At 37.1% G+C, this 27,855-nt stretch overlaps 1 protein-coding gene across 1 annotated transcript; it reads right to left on the bottom strand.

The window, feature by feature from the left end:
• Positions 1-218: 218 nt before the first annotated feature.
• Positions 219-22,393, bottom strand: LOC115821548 (meprin A subunit beta-like). Its single transcript, XM_030785362.1, has 18 exons — positions 22,324-22,393; positions 22,200-22,241; positions 22,053-22,084; positions 21,840-21,918; positions 21,543-21,660; positions 16,407-16,585; positions 15,887-16,105; positions 15,136-15,283; positions 14,516-14,796; positions 13,772-14,218; positions 13,402-13,575; positions 11,640-11,748; positions 10,741-10,840; positions 10,303-10,338; positions 9,863-9,898; positions 8,538-8,573; positions 7,831-7,860; positions 219-263 (listed from the first exon to the last, which is right to left on the bottom strand). Exons 1-18 carry the CDS (start codon positions 22,391-22,393, stop codon positions 219-221), a joined length of 2,181 nt encoding a protein of 726 aa, XP_030641222.1.
• Positions 22,394-27,855: the final 5,462 nt, after the last annotated feature.

Here is a 27,855-nt window from a genome sequence, read left to right as displayed (position 1 = left end):
TGTAGATCCCTTGAAGCTGAATTGGTATTGTTGAATAATGAGTTATAGGGTTTAAAAAACTGTAGAAAGTGGCATTCAGAAGAGACTAATACTGTTAAAAAGAGCCTGGTCTTGTGAAACAGACATTAATCACAGATATGGTGAAAAGAAAAATCAATATTCCACACATTAATTTTATAATCCTGCAAAACGTCTCTACAATGCAGTTAAGTGAACAGTTACAAAGTCACTATCCATGACCACACTTCAAACTGCAAGTAAACCTGAGAAAGGAGACATAGAGTGAAACTGAAAAACACTGAGAGGGACTACACACGGACTTTACCTGAGTCCTCTTTATTCAAAACATATTGTTGAAATGGGGCTTAGTATTTGACTGATGCTTTAATCTGGGGCAAAGAAGAATAATGACTGACACGCAATAGTCATTTACTGTTTACAAAGCAAATTTAAGGCATCCTATAGGTTAATTACATCACTTCATCATCTCTGTCAGCACCATCTTAAGATTCATATCATTTTCTTATGAATACCAAACAGAAATAAAAAGAATCCCATCTTATGTGAAAATTGTGCAAGTCTTCTGTAATTGTCTCAATATTTTTGAGATATTTCTGTTATTGTCTCAGTGTTTTTGAAAATCAACAAAAAGTAGAAACAAAAGCAGAAGGCCATAGTCTTATTGTCTAACAAGAAAGACCTAAAGTCTGGCTCCTAATTAACTGCATGCTGCATGTATTCAACCCAGTGTGTCCAAGTTATACATACAATACACCTGTGTGTGTGTGTGTGTGTGTATATATATATATATATATATATAGTAATCTAGCAGAATAACACAATAGAGAATTTACTGAACACTGAAGCAGGTAGATACAATCACAATGACATATTAATCATGAGCTTAGCCAGCATGTAATGCACAGAGTCAAAACAAGTCACAGCTACTAAAACATTAGACTGTAAACAATTACACATGAAAGAGTTCCATCTTCCATGTCATGCCATGTCAAATTTCTGGCCATTTTGCATATACCAGCCGATACACTTGCATGGATGATGAGGAGTACGTGCGAGGGCAAGTACAGTAACTACACCTATAGGCTGAGCACACACATACCAAACAAACAATCTTGATCCTGACCTTGCACATTCACATCAGTTAAGCTGTACCGCAGTGATGCTTAAAAAAGCCTGTGGCAGTGGAATTCCAGCACATATTGACGTAAAAAGTCTCTCATTTGTTTGTGGATGTAGTTTGGAAGAAAAAGAAAGTTGATCATGTTGCAGATACTGAGTGTGTACCTGGGAATCAAACCTGGGACTCTGGCTTGAAAGCCCAGTGCCTTACCCTGGTGGCACCAAGTGCAAGACCCAAATGTAGAAAGCAAGGCAAAAGTAATACAGTTAAAGTGATTTTTTTTAATGGGCAGAGGTATCCAAGAGAGTCGGGTAAAAATCAATAAACAGTTCCAGGCAGAGGTAAAACCCAGTAAGCAGAGATATCCAGTAAACAAATCAAGAGAAAACGGCAGGCAGAATCTTAATCCAAAAACAGAGGTTCAACAACAGAGAACAATCCAAGAAAACACACCGAGCTTACTACAAGGCTTGAACATGAATTGTACACCAGATAACTCAAGACTGAGCAACTGAAGAAAACAAGAGGCTTAAATAGACAGACAGTACAAGACACATGCGAACTAAAGAGGCACAAAACAAAAACTGAGGACACCACATGGCCAAAAAAAGAACTACACTTCCCAAATACGTGACAGAGTAAGCATCTAAATCCACCAATACACTGTAATACCTGAAGTTAATGCCTCATTCCAAACAAACTGAAATAACAAATAAGAAATAAATGAGTATTACAGTGAGTATTAATTTTACTGTGTTCTCTTAAGAAATGCACCATGGCTATGTTCCAAAAGACACTATTTTTACATTTACATTTACTTTTTTTCAGTTTACCCAGAGTGATTTCCAGTTAAGGCAAAAATCCAAACTAAGCATGTAGCCACTGAGAAGCTGCCTGTGGTATACGAGCTACAGTAGGGTGACCAGATGTCCTCGTTTTCGAGAGACAGTACCCGTTTTGGTGGGCTGTCCCTGGCTGGCGGTAGCTGATTTATAGGAATACAGTCTATTCAGATGTGATCTACAAATATAGTGCATCATTTTTAATTTAACATATTTAACATGCAATTTGTTTAGCAGGCATCAAGGGCTAATGTGGGCTGCCTCTGTAACTTGTTTTGCAAATTGTGGATTGAGAATATGACCTGGCCTGAGGAAAAAAAAAAAAAAAAGTTCAGTCAGAAGATTTTCTTTTTTTTTTTTTTCTGCTTTAATCCCTGAAGGGAAAGTGGAGAAGAAGGAGGAGAAAGACTGTATAAGAAGAAAAATGAAGGAGACAGAGGGGGAAAGGCAAAGAAATGATTACACAGCCTTCCAATTTGTTATTCTAGACAATAAAATACGAAGATGAGGTGAGCAATCGGAATCTGTTAACCAAAGTATTTTATCTAATACTGTACTATTTATTATTTATTATTTAAGATTGGACAGGAAGAAGAGGAGAGTGAGAAGGAAAAATTAAGGCAGTAAAAAGAGTGAAGTGAGGAAAGTGAAGAATAAAGTGGAAAGATAAAGAAAGGCAAAAAAACCTGTCCCCCTTTTTTCATTTCATAGATAAAAACATTGGATATTTTAAATGATGTATTGACCGCCAAACTGGAAATGTCCCCAGTCTTCATTTCAGAAATCTGGTCACCTTATGCTACAACTAAGTTCAGTGTAACAACCTCGCCTCGCCCCTCGCCGGTTTCAGCCATTACTCATTTTTTTTACTAATCACCAATCTGATCACCCTCCTTCTGCACACCTGCCCTCACTTTAGTTTCTGATTATTCCCCTCACTATGTAAACCCCTCCGTCGGATCAGTCGGTGTGAAGTCTACACCTTCCATGTGTTTAATGAGCCATCTCATGTCATTGTTCCAAGGTTTGCTTGGTTGTCTGTTAACCCATTTTTGCACTCTTTCTTTGGTCCCCTGTTAACCCCGTTTGAGTTGAGCGTCTTTCTGTTTGTTTTCGTGTCATTAAAAATCTTCAGTTCACTGCACTTGTGTCCAGCACTGTTGTCCTTCCTGACAGATATCTTCTACAGCTTTTTTTAAACCCTATGACTCATTACTCAAAAATGTCATTTTATCATGTAGAGATCTCAGCGCCAACCCAACTGATTTTGATATGAGTAAAGAGGAGTCGAGGTAAAGCATTATCTCTCCCTCTGTTTTCTCTGAGCTCTTTGTGTTCTCCCGTATTCTCACTTTCTTTTCTCTGTCTTTTCCTCATGGCCAGAAAAAAAAAAACACTTTGCAGCAAATACATGATAAAATGTGTGGAGTATATAAATTATTGAGCCTAAACAAAGAAACAAACAAATACATGAGGAAATGATCTGCTTCAAAATAATCTGCCCCAAATATATTTTCTTTGTATGTTTGATTTTGCTTCTTGTTTATCTCACAGAAAGGAACAGAAGAGAGGGTGAAAAATTTGCTTAATATGCTCTAAATGTTGCACTTGGTGTTACATTATCAGATGAGTACAGATCATCAGATTGTCCTAAGGTGACTACTTGTCTTCAGAGCATTTGAAGGGCTCTGTGTTGGGCATGATTAATAATATATTTAGAGATCACATGTAGATTTGTGTAAGAATAATATCTGAGTGAAATCAAAAGATTCTTGTTCATTTAAGACTCTGTGCACTTGTTACATTGATCACATTTCCCCCCCTCTGATACAAAAAGAAATAATGTCAAAAATCTTTTGAGCAATTCAGGCTGAAACATGTGTCAGGATCATCTACAGGAAAACTGAAGTTTACCTCATCACAGTTCAAAAGCTTGAAGCCTAAGGCTGATTTCAATCATTCTTAACCATGAAAAGTATTTGACACTCTCTTTCTCTTTCCCTCTCTCTCTCTCTCTCTCTCTCTCTCTCTCTCAGAAAAATTACTGAGTTCAGAGGCATAATTACACATTAAGGAATGCAGTCTTTTTGGTCTTCACTCGCGTGTCTTGGCAGTTCCAGTGTTGAAAAGGCACAGAGGCATCATTGCATGTCTGTCTGGTTTTCACTCAGCCTGATTTGGCAGTTCCAGAGAAGTGCACACATGATTTTCATTTTCATAAGGAAAAGCAGAAATATTTATAATGATAAGGATAATAACTCATTTATTGTTATTCCAACATTTTCATATTTTCCAGTGTGCCATGGGACAGGCCACCAACAGAATTGCTCAGAGTCATCAGGTTTTCTGTGATTGCTATCAGTTAAGTAATAACTAATACATTTTTAAATAACCACCCAAAACTGGTAGCTCCACTACATGCCCCTTGAAGCAATTAAAATAAATAAACAAATAAACAAATAAATAACTAAATAAATAAATAAATAAAAATAGAAAGTGGAAGAAGAAACATAGAAAAAACATTCAAAGTTGGATTTTAGGCATATAAAGGAAAGAAAATTGCAGAGGTAGCTTTTCTTTGATACCACTGACACTGTTCTCACAATGACTATGTGAATGTATTTGAAATGCAATCTTCATATTTATTCATTGCTCTCAGAATGAATCAAACTGCAGATAGTTCTCTGACAGTTCTGGTCTTTCCAACTTGTTCACTTCTATTAATAATGCTCTCTTTTCTTTTTTCTTTATTTCTTTTTTTTTAAGACTTTTTGTAATGAGGAAATAACCAAGCTGAAAAACAAGTATCAGTCTACAATTAGGAAACTTCTCTCCAACTGATCTAAGATAAGACTGAGCAAATTCAGGGAATCTTCTATATCAGAAATCATTTTGGGATATCCAGGGGGGACACAAGCCCAATTCCAGGGCTCTATGCACAAAAACGTCCTATTTAATCTTGTAATTACAAATTCGCAAACTTGAGCTACAGTAAAATGGTTTAAAAAGTTGAACACTGGAATGTATGAAAGAAAGCTTCACATAGTACCATTATCATTGTTGTAGCAACCATATTATTATTGCAGAAGTCACAGTCATGGCTCAGTGCTATAAACCCATTTTGAACCTTTTGGTGTGGGATTATGTATGCTCTGTGAATAAACTTGAAATTGGTGCATTGACTGATCAAATTTTTTGAAGTGAGATCTAGGTTAGCTTAGACTTTCTCCCAGCTCAGCTCATGTCCCAAACATGAGTGTGAGTGTTCCATGGCACCCTTGAAAAGCGTTGTTGAAGGCATCTAGATCAGATACTGCATTCCTTTCCCTTTTCTTAATTGTATAAACAGTTGCTTTGGATTCATTTTCTTCACGTCTGAGCGTAATATCCAGACTCTTTAATGCAAATGTGGCAAATATATTGTGTTTAGTTGGACAGAAAATGAAGCCATGACTCTGTGAACATACTTTGGCTTTTGTTTAATACAGCAAGAATGTTGAACTCTCACACTCAAATGCCAAAGTTGCCTTTGGCCAAGCATGATAATCAAGTTATTATATGCAGTTTAAAGAACAATAACTGGTTTTAAAGTGACCTTTAATTTTCCAAAGACCATTAAGACTGAACTTCGTTACAAGGTGTGGTCTAGAATTAGGAGCTCCAATACACCAAGTTGGTTTTTGATGTCCAGAATGAGGAAATAGTGATGTGTAGAAATATTTCAGTGTCACGCACAGTTTATGTGCTTTATAAGTGTTCACACTTCAAGTACCTTAGCTCAGTTGAGACTGAACAGGTTCAAGCAAACTTTTAAAGACACTACTTCTCCCGCTGATGTTATAATCCAATAGGCCACCAACCCTGTCTTAGCTTGCTGTTTTATCACTGCCGGCACAGCTATAAACACAGATGCTTTTGGTTCGGCGTTTGCCGCATTAATGAGATTTAAAACAAACAAACGGAAGTCCTAAAAGCCGTGAGCTACCGGTGTCGCGCCATATCACGTGACCGCAGTAGACCCACCTGACACACCTAACACCTGCTACTGTGAACACCTCCCCCCGTCACCTGTAATTGTAAAGTAAAAATTCCTGGATTCAGATATCTGTCTCTTCCATCAACAAGTTCCCATTAAACCTATAACAATAACAGTAATACCACTACAACAGAAAGAAAGCTAACAGCATCAGCCCTTTTAACAACATCTCTAACAACACCAGCAACCACCAAGAACAATGGCGTCACCAACTGCTAAATAAGCCATGTAAGCAGAGACTGTACTGCAGTAGATGACTTAGGGGGCAAAAACGTGTACATTATGATTAGGTTTAGGGCTGGGTGATATAGCTCAAAAAACTATCACGACAAAGTGTTTCTTTTCAGACTATTTCAATAATTACTGATAATTGTTAATGATCTATTTTGATTGATTACAGGAGAAAAAAAGGCTGCATTTAAGTACTTTATTTTGCACGATGGAGTATTGGGACACATTGAGAAAAAAAATTCTGAGATTTCGGCCATAAGGTCGTAGTTGTAAATTAGGAAAAAATCATAAAATTATGAGAATGAAGTTGTAATTTAATGAGAATAAAGTCATAATATTTCAAAAAAGATACTTTACAAGAAAAAATCTAAATAACAAAAGGCAATTTCCTCCAAGTCCGTGTAGTTCTTTCTTTGGAACAGACACAGTTTCTTGCACAATCTTTTCAAAGTCCTAATGCTTATGATAATGTGGTGGTGATGTGCCAAAAGGTTGTTTGGGGTTTATTCATGCAACCGAATTTTGTGTATTCCTTATGTGCTTTCCTGGTGGTTTACATTTAAGGTATTAAGTGAAACCATCGGACATTCTATCGAACAGATTTCTTATTCCTATTGATGAAGTGTCTATCGCGGTACATATAACAGTACAAATCACTATCATTTTAGCTCCCAAGCCTAAGGTTACAGTTAAAACTAAGGGGACGATAATTTTATTTGAGGGGGCGGTAATTAGTCTTCTTCTTAACAGTATTAATAATTAATCTGTGGTGAAATGTCCTTTTTCTACAGTTTTTTAAACCCTGTAACTCATTATTCAGCAATACCATTTTACCATCAAGTATGTCACGGTCCCTGAATGAAACAGTGAAGAAGCACTTTAAATGATTTTATTAAAGATGAAAGTATTAAAATGCCCATTTTAAACAATGTTCTGAGACAAAAAAGTGTCCAGTGCTGAATAAAGTATTTTGCATAGAAGAATTGAGTGGACTATTTTGTTTTCAACAAGAGGCATTGTCTACCAAAACTTAATGATTAACTTCTTAATGACTACATTATTAAGCAATTGAACCAAATGAAACAAAACTCTGGCTTTCAGAGAAAGCAAAACACTAAATGGCCACCAGAGGGAGTGATAGAGAACCAAGATGTACAGTGTCGTATTGTGTTTTTATCAAACGACATTGCATGCCAAAACTTAAGACCTAAATTGCAGAAAGAAAGCAATATCCCTAAATAAATGAATAAATGACTGAGATACTAGAATGATAAGTACAGTGCCAGTATCAAAGCAAAAAGAAGCATCACTGCAGATGGGACCATGTAGTTAGCCGAACTACAAAAGATGTCCAGGCATTCACTGAAAATGAGCACAAAACACACACTTTGTCACAGTTTAGTATAAAAATGGACATTTATGTATACACAACCACTCATACTCATAGGTTTTCCTGAACTAAAGAAAAATCTCATAGTTCATAATTTTTGACTGGACCTAATCGTCATGATAAACAATGAGAAATGGAACATGAAGTTGTACAGCTGGAGAAAAACTGAAAGCCAGGTGAGATACAGTACCTGCCAGGGTTTGGCGTAGATGGTGTCTCCCTAAAGACAATAATGTCACCAAGAGGAAACAGCATATTTTTCATATTCATGTGTCTCTGCCTTATTGTTCTTTGATTAGGAAGAATGAATTTGCTGTTTTGTTGTCTGGAATAGCTTCAAACAGTGTTAAATTATGATATAATAAGCCCATTAGTTGATGTATGAAAGTTTAAAAAATCATTAACACCAGTGATGTCCTTTGGTCTATGATGTCACTGTGAATTCCCTCCTAGATATGGATGTCTTTAACTCAGTAAATAAAGCATGAGCTGATTTACACTAAAGTTAATTAAGGCAGAAATGATTGGTCTTGCTCTGCCACACTAAATCATCATCTCTAAATAAATACCATAACGTAGGATTCAGTCAGTTTTCTTTGAAACGATCTTATTATTTTGCACATGGATTCTCCTCTTAATCAATACATACTGTATATATAACAGAATCCATTATATTTGTTTTATAACGATAATTTGTTTATTTCATATGCTGTTGGAGCCTCAAAAGTCATTATTAAAACCTTGTGTAGTTTGTTTGTTTTTGGACGAAACAGTTGTAATTACAGGTAGAACTATGGGAAAACAGCCCGTGTATTTATGATGCAAACATAAGCAAATTCCTTTCACTTGTAATTACAAGATAATTATAACAGCTGGATTTAAAAAAAAATTATTTACCTTGTTGTCGTAGGTGGGGTAGTGGTTGTTGGATTCCTGTAGAAAGAAAAAGACAAATTTTCATCTTCATTGTTTTTCAATCTTCACTGTGGATTTACATGCAAGTTGACTGGAACAAACTCATGGATGAGTGAGTGAATGAATGAATGAATGAATGAATGAATGAAGAAATAAATGGCATTTTGTTTCAGACTACCTTTAAAAAAATGACTTTCTTGGTGTTTTTTGGTCTTTTGGTGTACTGGTGTTCAAATATACTATTCAATTTATGAATTAATCTCCAAAATATATGTGAGATAATATTCTTTTTTTTCCTCCAAAGTAGAGAGTCTTGTTTGGCTAAAAGTGTGAATACTTCTTTTAGTAAACTACTTTGCAAGTAAAATATCAGCCAGGTTGAATGCAGTGGAAAAGCAACTTAATCATCCCATGACAGTCAGCACAAATTTTGGAATGCAATAATCCATTATGAGACAAGAGGATGTGTACAGAGATGATATTGAGTCAAATAAATTAAAAAGTTACAGAATCACTGATCAAATCCTCATTTTCCATCTCACTAAAGATGACTCAGTTTGGATGGACCAAATATGTCTGAGTGTTCTTCTACACCAGAGATCTTCAACAGGGGGTCCGCAACCCCAAGGAGGTCCTCAAAGTTAGAACAGGGGGTCCACCAAATTATTAGATCCCAAACTTAATTTTCTTCCAACAATTAAAATATGTCAAAATCTATACATTAACACAAATACAACCAATAATAAGCAAAGATAAATCTTTTTATCTTTCACCTATTCAGATCACGTCAGTACAAGTAATGTAAGTCAAAATTGTGTATTCCTGATTTTCCTAAATAAAAAAAGACTTACAAAAAACATAAATATATGAATCTGTCAATAATTATTTTCTTAATGGCTTAGAATTGTATACACCATTACAAAGTCCTTTTGTGCATGGCACTATAGTCCGCTCTGCACATTATTGTTGGCCCAGTTTAATAAGCGACACAATTTTATATGATATGCAATAGGGGGTCCCTCCACTGTGTTTCTATCTGCCAAGGGGTCCTTGGCCTGAAAAACGTAGTAGACCTCTGTTCTATACCAATGTTTGTTTGTTTGTTTGTTTGTTGGTTGCATGGCTGGTTGGTTGGTTTGCTTATTTCTTTGTCTGTTTGTTTGTTTTGTTATGTAATAGTTGTAATTACAGGTAGAACTATGGGAAAACAGTCTGTGTGTTTAATATGCAAACATAATCAAACATAATTAATTTCACTTGAAATTATAAGATAATTATAACAACTGGGATAAAAAAAATGCATTTACCTTGTTGTCGTAGGTGGGGTAGTGGTTGTTGGATTCCTGCAGAAAGAGACAAGTTTTATAAATTTTCATTGCGGATTTAAACATGGCAGTATGGATCGCCTTGCACATTAATGTTTGCCTTGTTTAATAAGCGACACAATCTTATATGATATGCAGTAGGGGGTCCCTCCACTGTGTCTCTATCAGCCAAGGGGTCCTTGGCCTGAAAAATGTAGAGCATCTCTGTTCTACACCAGTGTTTGTTTGTTGGTTGGTTGTATGGCTGGTTGGTTGGTTTGTTTGTTTGTTTGTCTGCTTGTTTGTTTTTAGATGTAATAGTTGTAATTACAGGTAGAACTATGGGAAAACAGTCTGTGTATTTAATATGCAAACATTAGCAAATTAATTTCACTTGAAATTATAAGATAATTATGACAACTGGGATAAAGAAATGGATTTACCTTGTTGTCGTAGGTGGGGTAGTCGTTGTTGGATTCCTGCAGAAAGAGACAAGTTTTACAAATTTTCATTGTGGATTTAAACATGGCACTATGGGTCGCCTTGCACATTAATGTTTGCCCGGTTTAATAAGCGACACAATTTTATATGATATGCAATAGGGGGTCCCTCCACTGTGTCTCTATCAGCCAAGGTGTCCTTGGCCTGAAAAACATAGAAGACCTCTGTTCTACACCAATGTTTGTTTGTTGGTTGGTTGGATGACTGGTTGGTTGGTTTGCTTATTTCTTTGTCTGTTTGTTTTTAGATGTAATAGTTGTAATTACAGGTAGAACTATGGGAAAACAGTCTGTGTGTTTAATATGCAAACATAAGCAAATTAGTTTCCCTTGAAATTATAAGATAATTATGACAACTGGGATAAAGAGAAATATATTTACGTTGTTGTCGTAGGTGGGGTAGTGGTTGTTGGATTCCTGCAGAAAGAGACAAGTTTTACAAATTTTCATTGTGGATTTAAACATGGCACTGTGGGCCACCCTGCACATTAATGTTAGCGACACAATAAGCGACACAATTTTATATGATATGCAACAGGGTGTCCCTCCACTGTGTTTCTATCAGCCAAGGGGTCCTTGGCCTGAAAAACGTAGAAGACCTCTGTTCTATACCAATGCTTGTTTGTTTGTTGGTTGGTTGTATGGCTGTTTGGTTGGTTTGCTTATTTCTTTGTCTGCTTGTTTGTTTTTAGATGTTATAGTTGTAATTACAGACAGAAATTTTCATCTTCATTGTTTTTCAATCTTCATTGTGAATTTACTTGCAAGTTGACTGGAACATAATCATCGGGTGAATGAATGAATGAATGAATGAATGAATGACATTTTGTTTCAGCTATATGGCTTAAAAAACATGACTTCCTTGGTGTTCCTTTGGTCTTTTGGTGTAATGGTGTTCAAACATAATATTCAAGTTATCAGTTAATCTCTAAAATATATGTAAAATAATAATCTTTTTTATTGTTGCTACTACTTTGCAAGTAAAATATCAGCCAAGTTGAATGCAGTGGAAAAGCAACTTAATCATCCCATGACATGACATTTCAACACAATTTCTCACAAATCTTCTGCCTGCTGACACTTCTAAGAGTAAAATTCAACAATCCATTATTAGACATGAGGATGAGAACAGACATGATGGTGAGTCAAACAAATTCAAAAATCACAGAACCGCTGACAATCAAATCCTCATTTTCTATCTCACTCAATATTACTCAGTTTGGATGGACCAAAGTGTCTGAGTGTTCTTCTACAGCAATGTTCTTTTCTGATGATTGTACCGTTTCACACATGGACCCTCATCAGCTTGTTCTTCTGAAGACTTTGTGAAGCTCTGCTCAGGCACAGAGGGACAAGGCAGAGAGTCCTTTTGCAGTAGTCCGGAAATATCTGAAAAAAATAGAAATAAAAAGAATGACATGATGGAATGCACATGCTCCATGCATATGTCACACAGTGAGGATGTGGGGGTGTGTATTTTTGTCTTTGTTCTTGTTTATTGTTATGTCACATGTGGATTTGGATTCTATAGTTTATTTTGAGCGGGTTGTGTGACTTTGTTTGTACTATGTCTTGTGTGTAGTGATAATTTTGCGTGCTTTAAATACATCATGCTATTTGACAATTTTTCCACAGTCATAAAAGCGGTATGAATATGTGTTGGTTTTACAGACAATACATATACAATAGCCATGATATCACTTTGCCTCAGCAGTGTGAATTACAGACTCCATTTTCCCAGATATAAATGATGGAGTAGACTGTTTTAAAAGCATTCAGATGTAATGGTATAAGTTTCTGGCTTGTTGCATCAATCTGTTTTTTTTATTTTCAAATTCTTTGTTATATTTTCTTCAAAAGCTTTGTTATATTTTAAATTGTGTAATAAATGTTATCAGTCTTTTTTGTAGTGATGTGAGGGTCGACCCATAACCCGCGGGTCAGGCAGGTTTGGGTAAGCTTACATGAGAATATCATGGGCTCAGGCAGGTCAGGTCAAAAAGTGACAAAGCAACATTCCAACTAAGTTATAGATAACTTACAAAAACATTGTGTGCAATAGGCTCTGCATTTCAGGCTCTCCAAATTGCATGCAATAGACTAGGCTGTGATTACCAGTCCGCCTTCCACCTACCCTCCACTCTCTCTGTCACTCTCTCTCTCTCCCAAACACACACACATGCATGCACCAGAGTGTGCAGGTCATCTTAGGCTCTGGCTGTCAAAAATCTGCATTACCGAACTATAAAGTAACCTACATCTTTCACATATCTCTCTGTACCCAGATTATAGTTTATAATTATAATTTATAATTGTTGCCTGGCCTAATTGTTTATCAGCAGCTTTATCAGTGTTTGGCGATTGTGGTTTTGGTCAATGACTGTGTTTTATGATAAAATGAAATAGTGCAACACTGCTGACTTTGCTAAAGCCTCCAGTTGCTCATGCAAACCTTCTTGTCTACATGAGTCTATCCTTTTTGGGCACTAACTAAGAAAACGCTATCTCTTACTCTGTGATATGGATGCCATCGCTATAGAGGCTAAAGTTGGCAGTTTGCGGGACAGCTTGGGTTCGGGTGGTTGATTAAAGCATATTTCTGCGGGTCGCACAGTGCGGGTTGGCTCTCATAACGGGTCAGGTGGGTGCGGGTATTAAAAAACCCTGACACGTCCAACAATGCCTTTGTTTTTTACTTTGGCTGATTTTGGGAAGGCACATTGCCCAGCAAAAGCCCTGAGGGGATTGCGGTCTCAGCTAAATTCTCAGTTAAAAATCTGTAATTGTTGTGAGAGACAACTATTCTGTATTCTCTGTTCTTTTGTGACTCCCCCAATGTCACACATGCTTGATCTGAGGACGACAAAGAGGTTAAAAAAACAAAAAACAAATTTTGGTTATAAAAAGGCTTTCAAAATTCTGGAGTTCAATTTTAAGGCACAGTTGTTTGCTTTTATTTTTCTCCTCAAACATGCTTGCTTCTCTTTCTCACTGTCTCCACTGAGTCGACCAAGTCTCATGAGACCAAGTCATAACTCTTACCCTGCATACTGAAGAGGAAGAAGATGTCACCACCCTTAACAAATGCTCTGTCACTGAGGTCCCTCTGATATATGAAATATCGGTAACCCCACCCATTGTTTACATAGATCGTCTCATTGTTCTCGACTATCGGAGTTCCAACATTCCGTGGGTTGTCCCAAAAATAACCACCACCTGTTCATCAATAATGGAGATAATATTATGACAATCAAAATTAAGCAAATACTGTGAAATACTGTGAGATGTAAACATTTTTGTGTGGACATAACTGTATTCATAATTGTGAAAAAAAACATGAAATACATCAATACTATAATATTTTTGTATTAGAGGAAAGTGTACAGAAAACCTAATATATAAGTGGTCCCACCATCAATATAAGTTGGGTCCGTGGTGATGCTCCTCTGATGTGACATACGTTGTTGGATGTGAGGATGCTGGTCGAGAAGTAAGAAGGTCACTTGTCTCCATGGACAAGGCCACTGCAGCTGATCATCATAGTCCCCAGACACCAGACGCACATAGATGGAAAAGTATTCCTGTTGGAGCCTTACCAATACCTGATAGCCATAGCCTTCAGGAGAGTAATACCTTGGGCTAAAGATGTCAGTACCTGGAGAATTCAAATTCCAAAGCTCCTCAAAGTTTCTTATCTGCCAAGTGTTGTGTGGACACTCAGTCTCTGACAGGTTAATATCATCCACAGAAAAACCACCAGTGGAACTTCCTGCTCCTTTATGTGATTCAAATTCAACCTGAAATGTTTTTGTAGCATTAAGGGCAACATGATGGAGTTGCCAGTAGTTGGCCGGGGTACCTGAAAGAAATGTTTTGGCACAGAAAAATCAATTCTCTAACATGCTACGAGCAGAGACGTAAAGAACTTTATCCTTAGTCCTCTGCTATACTTTGTTATAAGTGTTTACATGTATTTGACTGAATTTAAGGCTCTGCAGTTATTTATGGAAAATCTACAACAACAAAGCAACAGCAACGATGACAATGACGATGACAATGACAACAACAACAACAACAATAATAATAATAATGATAATAATAAATTGAGACTGTTGTCATTGTTATTTCACAGTTCTATTCTAATTCTAATTTCTACCTGTGATCTGGCTCATTAGTCTGCGTGTTCCATTTGCATCAGCTTCATTGTCAAACTCTCTGATCCAGATGTTGAGCTGGTCAGATTCATTCCCACTGTGGAAATAGAAGAACTGCAGACACTGAACTTTACAGTCTCTGCTTGGTGTCATTGTCCTGGTCTCCAGTTTTGCTGTGTCACCTTCCCGACCATTTGCCATGCTGGAGTGCATGAAGAATCCGGCTGAGAATGAAGAACACAGAAAAAAAATTCTGTTCATGAAAATAGGAGCAGCAGAATTTCTAGATAAATCAGCCATTGTGGAGGCCATCTGAAATGGACATCTAAAAACCTGCTGAGCACCTCTAATGTTTGTGTCATACATTCCCATTACTGAGGTGCATTTAGCATGGAATTCACAGTAAATCAATATATGTTAAAAAGTAACATAAAATTTAATTGTATCATGATTTTCACACAATAGAATTTGAAAAAAAGCTAATGGAAGGTCAGGGGGTAGGTGGGTGACTGACATTTCCATAAACAGGAAGAATTTCTGTAGAAACATCTGACCTCTGATCTGTCTGTCTTATAACTGTGTTTTAAAATAAATTTTGTTGAATTTGTTTTCACCTTAATACTCACCCCCTATGTAAGTGTGATCAGAGTGGGGACCTCCAGCGGCATTGGTCACTCTTTCCCATCCATGGTCAGAGCGAGAACAGACACTCATCTCACACAGACCCCCACTATCAAAACTGCAGTGGTCCAGGAATGAGACGGCTGCATCTGAGACAGGAAAGCCAAATCAAACCATAAACAATGAACAAATGAGTGAGGCCACTTTCATGCAACAAGGTGTATTTCTCTATGTTCAAATCCCAGCTGGCTGAAGTTATCCATATAATCTTTTGCAATAGCATAAAAAACTAGAAAATGACCATTTGATAATGACACCTCATTAATTATTTTTGTGTGGTTTTCCTAACATGAGGACTGATTAGCCAAAAAGAACTGACAAGAGAGGCCTGGTTGTTATATTTGACAAGGCAGGGTCTTTAATATTACAGGCGATCTGAGAAAGTTTATTGAAATGTTAACCAATCAAAAATTGGATGTGGTGTTATTTTTTAGTTTGATACCCTGCAAGAAAGCTAAGATGAGACAGATTCTTAGAGTGAATCATTTCTGTTGTTTATATTTACTTGACAGACTGTAGGGCAGTAATTTATTTATTTATTTATTCTTAAAGAAAACAGCATTTTTAATGTAGTTATTTTTTAACATCAATGCTGTAAAGGGAAACTGAACCATACCATGAGAAAACTTTTACAGTGGTTAATCGTTACTGTTGTCTAAATTGTTTTAAAGATTGTATAACTGAACACTTACTGCATTTATAGAGTCTGTTAAGTTCAAAGACATCATAGGAACTCATCTCCAGTCGCTGACCAATCACATCCTGGAACTCAGGCAGCTTTGTGATGATGGTGGGTCCATTTCCATTGGTGAAAGCATCTTTCCCATAGTGCATCACAGAGGTGTAGTCATATGGAGTATCCTGGGTGGTGATTTCATACTTGGTGTACTTATTGAAATTGCTAACGCTTCCTAAAGACAGTGAAGAAGACATTAAGAATAGTTCAGTCATTTGACTTTTATCTTAGGTCTCTTCAACACATTTACATACCACCAGTGTTAAGGATAACAAATGATTTAAGTCATATAATTTCGCAGACATAGAGAAACTGGGATAGTGAAAAAGAAATTTAAAATAGTTCAAACATTTGCCTTTTTATATTCAGTTCCTATAGCATGTTCACATGTTGGCATAGCATAATGTCAGTCTAAATAATTATGAATTATTTTAGTCATATAATTTTGCAAACATAGAGAAAATGAGTTACTATACCTGCCAAGATATTTTCCAAGACAATTGTGACATACTCATCTCTGTCATATCTGGACTGTTCATGGTAGAAACCCAGAGCGTGAAGAAACTCGTGTTCAACAATAGCAATGGTATCGCAAAAAGCACCAATGGAGAGAACTTGGCCATAAATAAATATTTTCCCTACATATGAGTAACACCTAGAAAATCAGAGATACAAATCACTCTGTGTGCATGATTTAATGTTTCACCTTCAGATTTATGTCTAAATGAAAAATAGATTAAATAGATCTGATATACTGTGAAGTATCTTCAAGAGAATTCAATCCATCATTTTCAAAAAGAGCTCCATTTCTCAACTATTCAGGTCAACACTTTCATACACTTGACTTAAACTGATGATTGAATTTAAATTTCACTTCTTTCGCTGTCATGCTACAACCTGGTAGCTTATGTATTTGTTTTAAATACGTGTGTGCTGGGTAGAGAGCCAACAAGTTTTTTTTTTGTATCTAACTACCATGGATGCAGGAAGTGGGAGTGCTGCAGCACCCCCTGCTTTTGCTGTATTGTTTAACTGCAATGGCAATAAACATATATATTACCGACATATTTTTTACACTAAGACTGAGCAGAGAAGGTGGGCATTTCATTTCTATGTTTGGTTTACTTATTTTCCAAACGTGTATTAACCAGTCAGATTTGTCTTTGCTGATTAAGATTGACGCACCCGCAAAGGGAAGTAATTTCTGTTACACAGACAACACGCACCACACGCATGTAGCATTGTTCAAAATGTTGCAAAAGAGAATTTCTAATGATTTCAATAACTCTAAAGTGAAACTTTCAAAAACGAGTGATGATTCAGCTTCAGTTACGGTGTCCATCCCTAACAATGGCTCCAGCTCCAACAATGGGCCTCATTGACCAACCGTTCTTAAGAGGAAATTTGTTCTTAAAACCCACTTAATCAGTTTTCTGACATTCACAGATGTTTTCTCATTTGGGATTTGTTCTCAGGTAGCAACAGAATCTATGCACACTCAAGAGCACATTTACACACATTTGAATGCTGACATGTTTGTACTAAATAATTGTTTATTATTTATCTTCTTCAATTCTGCAGTTGTATAATATTATAGGATTTAAATTACAACAATATTTTGGTCATTTATATTTTTTTCATAATTATTTTCATTATTTTACAAAGCATTATGGTCTTTTGCATTCATGCTTTTGTACTATAACAAAAAGAACAATATGAGAATATAACAGTTGTTGGAGACTGTGATATGAGAACTTTACATACACTACTTATGGGTTATCCCATCTGAAAGCAGACAGGTTGTAAAGCAGGTGTGTGAGAATCAGTCAGTTTTACTTTTACATATGAATAAATATTAAAATACCTCGACAGCGCTGACACAGCCATTGTAGCTTTCTCACCTGTCTGCCATTGTAGGAGAGTTGCATTGAACCATTAAAGCTGGACCAGAAGTGATGGCTGAAGATACTTGTTGTTTGTTAGAACAAAACTCAGAATCACAAGAAATAAGTCAAAATTCCAAGAAATAAAGTCTGAATTCCGCAAAATAGAGTCAGAATTCCAAGAAATAAAGTAGCAATTAAGCAATTAAAAAAAATTTTTTTTACTGTTCCGGAAATGGGCTTCAATAGATTTCCATGAGTACACATGGCCCTGCAGTCTCAAGGATTGGCGGGGCGTTTACCTATGCTAACTAAGGACAATTGCTTTCAATTTACGAGGACAATGGGAATCATCATTAGAACAGAGATGCAAATAATTCTGTGGTTTAAGAACATGTCATGGATCTGACGTAGACTTTATCTTAGGACCTTTCTCAAGAACAAATTTAATTGAAAAAAACTTAGGAAGATATTGGTGAATGAGGCCCAATAAGCTCAGTAGTCCTATCCAGCCCGACCAGCTGCTGGCTAACGCTAGTGTCAGCAGTTGGTGTTATCTGTCACTTGCGTCAAACCGGGTTGTTGTAGTCTGGCACTCCATCTGATCTCTCTCCCTCCCTCTCCTCTCCCATGCATAATTTCTGTTGTTGTCTACCAAGTAGTTCAAGTTGGCTGTTTTTCTATATCTGCTTTTAAAAACGTACCATTGCCTATTAACTCAGCAGTAGTAAGAGCTAAAGTTATTGAACTGATGCATGTATTACTAATGCAGTTTTTAATAATTGAAGTAGAGATGATTTCTTTTGATTTGCACATTGCATAAGCCTGTATGCTTAGCCGGGTTTACCAGTTTTCAAGTCTTTTGGTGTGCATTGTGCAACTATGTAATCGTTTTGGCTTTCTGCCTTGTGTGAGGTTCTTTGGCTAAAATCATCAGATATAAATGGTCCTGTCTACTTTGTTCAATGGGGTACAAGTATGACATTGCACTATACACTGTATGTATGCCACTGACCTTGAGCACCCCCAACTGAAAATGCTTCCCAGTGTCCTTTGTAATTACCATTTATCGGCCCAACAACATCTATTTTCACCTTAGAAAAATTGAGAAAATGTACTTTTCATTTTGAATTTTTCTATTTGTATTAATATTTGAATTACATTACATTACATTTATTTCGCTGACGCATTTACCCAAAGGGCCTTACAATGGGGGAAACAATTCAAGATCCTGTATAGTGACAGACCGATGAGTAAGTGTTAGTATTACATCTGTTTAAAGTGCAGCAATAAGTGCGAGTTTTCTTTCAAGACAGAGACAGGAGAGTAGAGTAGAGTAGGTGCGGTTAAGGCATGTTAGGGTGTTAGAGGTGTTAGTTGTTAGGAGAGAAGGTGCTCTCAGAAAAGGTGAGTCTTTAAGAGGTTCTTGAAGATAGAGAGGGAAGACCCTGCTCTGATGGCAGTAGTTAGCTTGTTCCACCATCGGGGAGCCATAAAAAAAACAGTCTGGACTGAGACTGCCTTGTGTGTAGAGATGGCAATGCCAGACGATGTTCCTTGGAGGCACGCAGTGGGCGAGGAGGGGCATAAGCTTGTATTAACAAGTTCAGGTAGATGGGTGCGGACACAGAGGTCACTCTGTAAGCAGGCATTAGTGACTTGAATTTGATTCGGGTGGCCATGGAAAGCCAGTGGAGGTTGATGAGTAGCAGTGTGACATGTGCCCTCCTAGGCTGATTGAAAATGTGATGTGCCACCGCATTCTAGACCATCTGCTGGGGTTTCACCTGGGCATTCTGGGAGACCCGCTAGAAAGGCATTGCAGTCGTCAAGCCGAGAGATAACCATGGCCTGTGCCAAGAGTTGGGTGGCAGACTAAGTCAGGTAGGGCCTGATTTTCCTTATGTTGTAAAGACTGAAGCGGCATGACCGGGAAACTGACCCAACCTGTTTGAAGAAGGATAGCTGGTCATCAATCATGACACCCAGGTTTCTCGCTACTTTGGTTGGGGTTAAGGATGAAGAGGTGATTTTTATACTGATATTGTGATGAATACACTGATTGACTTGGATGACCAAGAGGTCGGTCTTGGAGAGGTTTAGCTGAAGGTGGTGTTCTTTCATTCAAGAGGATATGTCTGAGAGACAAGCCAAGATCTGCGCTGAGACCGTGGGGTCATCTGGCAGGAATGACAGGTATAGCTGGGTATCATCTGTGTAGCAGTGATATGAGAAGCCATGTGAGTGGATAACTGAATCCAGGGTGGTGGTGTATACTGCAAAGAGAAGGGGTCCCATTCACCAACCCTTGGGGCACCCCTGTGAAGAGGCGATGGGATGTGGACATTTGTCATTGTCGTGATGCACTGAAGGTGTGCCCGGTGAGGTAGGTTTCAAACCAAGAATGTGCTTTGTCTGAGATGCCCATATCTGAAGGAACAGGTAGCAGGATGATGTGGTTGACTGTGTCAAAGGCTGCTGATAGGTCCAGCACAATGAGCACTGAGGACTGACCTGCAGCTCTGGCTGCCTTTAAGGCTTCTCTCACAGATAACCAAGCAGTTACAGTGGAGTGGTCACTCTTAAAGCCTGACTGATTGTATCAAGGAGGTCATTCCGAGTGAGGAATTCTGGTGGGTAATACAGCTTGGAGGAGGTTGGTGGGAATGGGGTCCAATGGGCATATAGTAGGATGGCTACATGTCAGGAGTTTAGGAACCTCACACTCAGTGAGGGAGATGAATGAGGGAAGTGACGTGCCCTTAGCTGGGGGGGTGCCGGTTGTCTCCAAGTGTTTCAGAGAATTGGCTACTGATGGCCGCCAATTTTTCAGTAAAGAAAGAGGCAAAGGTTAGTGTGTGGTCTAGGTGAGTGGTGGATTGAGAAAAGTGTTGAAGGTGGAAAATAATTTCCACCAATAGTGTCAGGTATGGAAAAAGGAGTAATTATTAGACAGGGCAGCCAGGAAAGCCGTGTTTTCTGGTATGATCCAGGTTTCAGTGAGAGCTAATGGCTCAAGTGATAGCAGGTTAGCATGTGCATTAATGAAATCAGCTTTGTTAACTGTCGACTGACAGTTCCATAACCCAACAGAGATGGATGCACATGTGACTGAAGAGTATTGCAAAGAACGGATGTTAGCCAAATTTCTTTGCCTTTTGCCATAGCAATACCTTTTGTGTGTACTGGAGACAACATGAACTGAGTGGGAGCGCATAGTGCTGAGTGCAGAGTTTTAAGTGCTTGGGCAAATAGGACCATTTGCCTTGTTGGTGGCCTTGCTCAGTGGACTCATACAGGTAGACTCGCTGGACTTTACCTGAGTAGGACCTCATACAAGGAGGGTTTCCTACAAGGGCTGACACTTGCGCTGATGCTTCAGCAACAGTCTCTGTTGATATCATATGAGCTTCATTAAATGTGGTAGTCCACACGTCAGGATTGAATGCATCTAGCTGAGTACTCCCCATATTACCAAGACAAAAGGTTTGATTTTGTAGGCGTGAACTCGTTCACAGTCCCGAAACTCACATCAAGCGGCCAATAATTGCGACAACGATGTACAATTAATGTGTTTGAAGTGCAGGGTATAGCACACAGGAAGAATGAAATTAAATTAGCAAATTAAATGAAATTAGAATTAGTTGGTAATGGCAGGTGGCATGAGCTTAGAAACTGAAAGGGTATACATTGCATTGCTCAGGAAACATAAGGATGAAAAATAAATACCCATTCTTCTTTTCAACTGAGATGTAGTAGTCCTCACTCTCTTTTGGCTTGAAATCGATACATGATTTCAATCTGAACTGTTCAAAGGCCCTCAGAATAATGCCTCTGGCATTCATATCTGAAAATATCAGATGTAGAGTACAAGTAAGGTAAAATCATATTAATTTTATTTAAATTTATTTTTTTTACTTCCTTTTTTCTACAATGGTCATGTAATGGCTAGCACTTTAATGGACAATTGAATCTGGTCTAAAGTTACTGACACAGCACTGAAAACCTGTAAATCAATAGTCTTACCAAGGTCCGCATTCAGTACATAGGGAACAGGAGACTCCCATCGGTAGTTATCTCCTAAAACAGCACTCCTCTGGTTGGTCTGTTCAATAGGATATTCAAAATATCATCTCATTTTAGAACTATCAGAGGGCTCTTATGCGATTTACTGATATCAGACTCTGTAAGCTACAGAACATTTTTCACAAGAGAATTCAGCTTTTTAAAGGAGCTGACCTCTAAAATGTCCCCTTCTCGAAGATTTAAATCTAGGACAGAGGAAATTATGAGTGAGCTGTTCAGCATATATTCACACACAAAATAAATATTTGTGTTTTTGATCAAACTTATAAAGCCTCAAATATTCCCTCTGGAAGTCCTCACCTTTGTTGATCTCAGGGATATCATGGTCTCCGGAATCAACATCTGATAAAATAAAATGGAAACAAAGCCTTGGGTATTTTGTGTGAAAAAAGAGAGGAAAAGATATGATGAAATGATGATTCACTGTAGTAGTGCTTCTGTCTTAGCCGGGCATCCACAACTGGTGGTGTCTGTGTGTAGGAAGAGTTCTCCATGGTCTGGTGAACAGAAGTGGTCCACAACTCCACATGTATCAGAGGATGCATGTGGTAGTCTGCACCCACCCCAAACAGTGTGGGGCTATGTTTAAGTGCCAGAGAGCAGAAAACCAAGGGAATTGGCCACAGCTAACTAGGGGAGAAAAGGAGCTAAAATGACAAATAAAATCCCTCTGGAGTCTCACTATTTAAATTAGACCAGAGTAGACACAATGATTTTTTTTTGTAATGGCAGATAGAGTGGACTATACTGGGATTATTCTCAAAACAAATGAGTTGTATCATCATGTTGCACAACCTTCTAACTTGTACAGAAATAACGACAAACCCAAACCTTTCTGTATGGGAGACTAAAACAATTCAGACGCAACGGTCATGAGTAATATCTCAATGATTACAGATTACATGACATAGCATTTTGTCAGTAGCACAGTTCTGGGGAAATACAGACAACATTTACAATGTTGGGCTAATGGATCCCCTGTATTATCATTAGAGTATACACAATTTATCACCTGGCAGAGATGGGCACAAATACATAAAAAAGTATCTTGCTACAAATTGCAAATATTTGCTCTTCAAATGTATCAAAATAAAATGTGAAAAAATGGTGTGAAAAAATGTATTTAATTAAACTACAAGTAATTGAAAATACAAAAATACAACGGACACTGAACAGTGCTCAAATACATATTTTAGATACATTTAATTGAAATACTGCCTATGCCTGTCGACTGGGCATGCTGACTTTCAAATTCATTTCAATAGAGCTGTAATTACTTGAATTTTGGCCTGTCCGTTTTCATATTCTTTCAATCTGTTGTGAAGCACCAAAAACAATAAAAAACACATCACACACAAAAGATCATTATAAAAATTTAAAGTGACACCTGAATGCATTTCAATCTTTATACTGTAACATTTGGAGTACAACATAATTGAGGTATTAGGAATCTGACTGATGCACTAACTGTAAGTCGCTTTGTCTAAAAGCGTCTGCTAAATGCTAAATTGTAAATTGTAAATGTCGCACTCACATTTGTCTCTCCTCTTGACTTATGATTTGATGAGAACTCACCTATCACTCTTACTGAGGACTGAAAGCAAGAGGAAGAGTGAAAACTGACAAACTGCCTTGACAAATATGTCTATACCAGTATCAAACTAAATTACATCACATATGTTTTGAAAGATAAAATAATATTGTGACATTTTGCTTGTACTTACCCCTATGGTAGGAGGCCAAAGAGCCAAAATATTCATCAGGACAAAGGCTTGAAAGTACATTTTCTCACTGTTTTACTGTGTCAAAAAGGAATAATGAGTTTAAAAAATAAGTTACCCTATGAAAACAGACTAGATTCCTTTAGATAAATGCTGTACTGATTTTATAACATTAACACTACTATTCCATACCATTTAGTTTCTCTGTTTCTAATCACCAAATTAGATTAATATAATATATTAGATTTAAAAAAATGCATAGAAGAACCTTAAGCACCTGGATCTCTCAAAGACTAAATTGTGATTTAGTATTCAGCCAATTTGTGATGGAGACAATTCCCTGAACCTGTTCAGTCTCATCTAAGATAAGCTAGTTGAAATGTGCACAGTTTTTAAGCAATATGTAAATTGTGTATGACACGGAAATATTTTGGCACATCAGTATTTCCTCATTCTGAACTTCAAAAGTTCCGTATTCTAAACCACACCTTGCAATGAAAAGTCCAACTCCCTGCACTGTTTTTATGGTCTTTGACAACTTAAAGGTAGCTTTGAAACCGGTTAATTGTTAGTTGAACTGCAGCCAATAATGTCGTTATCACACTTGGCCAAAGGCAAATTTGGGATTTGAGTGTGAGCAGAATTCAACATTATTGCTGTATTAAACGAAAGCAAAAGTATACTCATGGAGCCATGGCTTTATTTTCTTTTGCAGGTTACATTATATGTTTGACGCATATGCATTAAAGATTCTGGATATTGCACTCAGACGTCAGGCAAATGAGTCCAAAGCAACTATTCAATTAAGACCAGGGAAGGGAATATAGTAACTATTTGGATCATCTCCAGTTTGGCATAACTTTCATTTAATACCACAAGGAAAACCCTTTGCATACTTGGCTTAGGCTGATGAAGGTGTCCGAAATCTAAATGATATCTAAAATTAAATGACAAGGGTTTAGACACTTTTCATAAAATTCTACCAGAACCTGCTCAGTCTTATCTGAGATCAGCTGGAGAGAAGTTCCTTAACTGTAGACTAATACATGCTTTTCAGCATGGTTATTTTCTCATTACAAAAAGTATTTTAAAAAATTAAACTAAAAATAGCACACATGATAAATGGAGGTGAACAACTTAGAAAGACCAGAACTGCCAGAGAACTATTTGCAATTTGATGCATTCTGAGAGCAATGAACAAATATGAAGATACGGTTTCAAAAACATTCACATTATGTTCTTGCAAGCAGTGGATTGATATTCAGCATTCAACAAAATAACCACACAAGGAGTTGGACAAATCAAATGGATTTCTTTGCTAAATCTCCTCTAAATCTCCAATCTGTGAACTGCTTCATAAGCATTAAAAATATTTTTCCGTTCTTTAATATGCCTCAACTTTGAATTTACTCATTTATTTATTTTGCCTCAGGGGTCATGTAGTAGAGCTACCAGTTTTGGGTAGTTATTTCATTAATTATCAATCACAGAAGACCTGATGATTAGACTAGGAGCAATTATGTGGGTGGTATGTCACATGCCACACTGGAACATATGAAAATGAGGAAGTCATTATTCTTATCATTATAAATATTTCCGCTCTCGTTAGTGAGAACGGAAACCATGAGCACACGTGACGCTGAAATATTTCGGCACATCAGTATTTCCTCATTCTGAGCATCAAGAACCAGCTTGTGCACTGGAGTTCCATATTCTAGACCGTACCTTGTTACAAAAAATCTCTCCTCCTGCTCTGTTTTCATGGTCTTTGTAAATTTAAAGGTCACTCTGAAACCTGTTATTGTTGTTTAAACTGTACAGAACAATTTTGTTATCATACTTGGCCAAAGACAAATTTGGCATTTGAGCGTAAGCAGAGTTCAGCATTCTTGCTGTATTAAACGAAAGCAAAAGTATGTTCACAGAGTCATGGCTTTGTTTTCTTTCCAGGTAACACTATATGTTTGACACATATGCATTAAAGATTCCAGATATTGCACTCAGACGTAAAGAAAATGAGTCCAAAGCAACTATTTATTCAAATAAGAAAAGGGAAATGAATATATAAACTAGTCCAGATGCCCTCAACAACTCTCTTCAAAGTGTCTATACTATGCCGTAGAAATCAAAATATTCTGTACGTACTGATGACTGCAGAGCATTTTTGGACACTTCACAGTTACTAAATTTATCTCAAGAGTGTAAGAAACAACCAGATTACCCCATAACTTAAGAGAAAAATGCAAACATGATGGCATTCCTCCAGAACTGTGTTTAGAACTCTTGGACATAGTAGGCCCTCTGATGTTTGAGTCTATATGTGGATCCACTGAATATTTTAGAACAATTTAAATTATTCATCTTCACTTCCCCCCTTAAGATATAGATGAAATTCACAAAAAAATAACGAGTGGACCTTTTAAATTATTTGGATCATCTCCAGTTTGGCATAACTTTCACTTAATACCACAAGGAAAACCCTTTGCTTACTTGGCTTAGGCTGATGAAGGTGTCCGAAATCTAAATGATATCTAAAATTAAATGATGAGAGGGGTTTGGACTCTCTGAATAAAAGATTACCAGACCCTGCTCAGTCTTATCTGAGATCAGCTGGAGAGAAGTTCCTTAATTGTAGACTAATACATGCTTTTCAGCATGGTTATTTTCTCATTACAAAAAGTATTTTAAAAAATTAAACTAAAAATAGCACACATGATAAATGGAGGTGAACAACTTAGAAAGGCCAGAACTGTCAGAGAACTATTTGCAGTTTGATGCATTCTGAGAGCGATGAACAAATATGAAGATATGGCTTCAAATACATTCACGTTGTGTTCTTCCAAGCAGTGGGTTGATATTGTTCAGCAAAATAACCACACAAGGAGTTGGACAAATCAAATGGATTTCTTTGCTAAATCTCCTCTAAATCTCCAATCTGTGTACTGCTGCATTAGCATTAAAAATATTTATGTGAGATCAGTCTCGGTGTTATCCAAAGATAAGCCACTTCTGTAATTTTCCGTTCTTTAATATGCCTCAACTTTGAATTTACTCATTTATTTATTTTGCCTCAGGGGGCATGTAGTAGAGCTACCAGTTTTGGGTGGTTATTTTCATTAATTATCAATCACAGAAGACCTGATGATTAGACTAGGAGCAATTATGTGGGTGGCCTGTCACATGCCACACTGGAACATATGAAAATGAGGGGATGACAATAACCGAGTGATTATTCTTATCATTATGAATATTTCCGCTTTCGTTAGTAAGAATGGAAACCATGAGCACACATGACGCGGAAATATTTCGGAACACCAGTATTTCCTCATTCTGAGCATCAAGAGCCAGCTTGCTGTATTAAACGAAAGCAAAAGTATGTTCATAGAGTCATGGCTTCATTTCCTTTCCAGGTAACTGTATATGTTTGACACATATGCATTAAAGATTCTGGATATTGTGCTCAGACGTAAAGAAAATGAGTCCAAAGCAACTATTTATTCAATTGAGAAAAGGGAAATGAATATATAAACTAGTCCAGATGCCCTAAACACTTTTCAAAGTGTCTATACTATGCCGTACAAATCAAAACATTCTGTTCATACTGATGACTGCAGAGTATTTTTGGACACTTTACAGTTGCCAAATTTATCTCAAAAGTGCAAATAATAATAAAAAAATAAACTGGAAAGGTATTCAAGTGCATGCAGATAGGTAAATTCCCAGGTTTGGATGCCATTTCTCCAAACTCCCTGATGCTTGAGTCTACGCTTAGACCCACTGAACAATTTAGAACAATTTAAATTCTTCCTCGTCACTTCCCACTTAAAATATATATGAAATTCATAACATAACTTTCACTTAATACTCAGAGAACAATCCTTTGCATGCTTGGCTTAGGTTGATAAAGGTGATCTAAATCTAAATTACATCTAAATCTAAGTGATGAAAAAGGGTTTAGACTCTTTTAATGAGCTGAGGAATGAAAACGCCTTTACTTTTCCTGTTTCTTACTTCTTGTACTTGAGGCTGCAGTGCAAGCATACAGGATGCCATGGAAAACTCGCAGAGTTCAAATTAAAGGCTGATTTTATGCTCATATCAACAAATCACAATACGTTTTAGTGCTCTGCAGTCATGTTCACAGAGTTTTGGCTTCCATCCAGAATTACGCTTCCCAGAACTAGTTTTCCCTAGTTTTTGGTATGCCATTATGACTTTAGAAACAGTTCCTCTTG

Source organism: Chanos chanos, chromosome 9, assembly GCF_902362185.1.
Source record: "Chanos chanos chromosome 9, fChaCha1.1, whole genome shotgun sequence".
Classification (NCBI taxonomy): domain Eukaryota; kingdom Metazoa; phylum Chordata; class Actinopteri; order Gonorynchiformes; family Chanidae; genus Chanos; species Chanos chanos.
The sequence above is the reverse complement of the archived record's forward strand: the minus strand, read 5'-3'. Positions and strand labels throughout refer to the sequence as shown.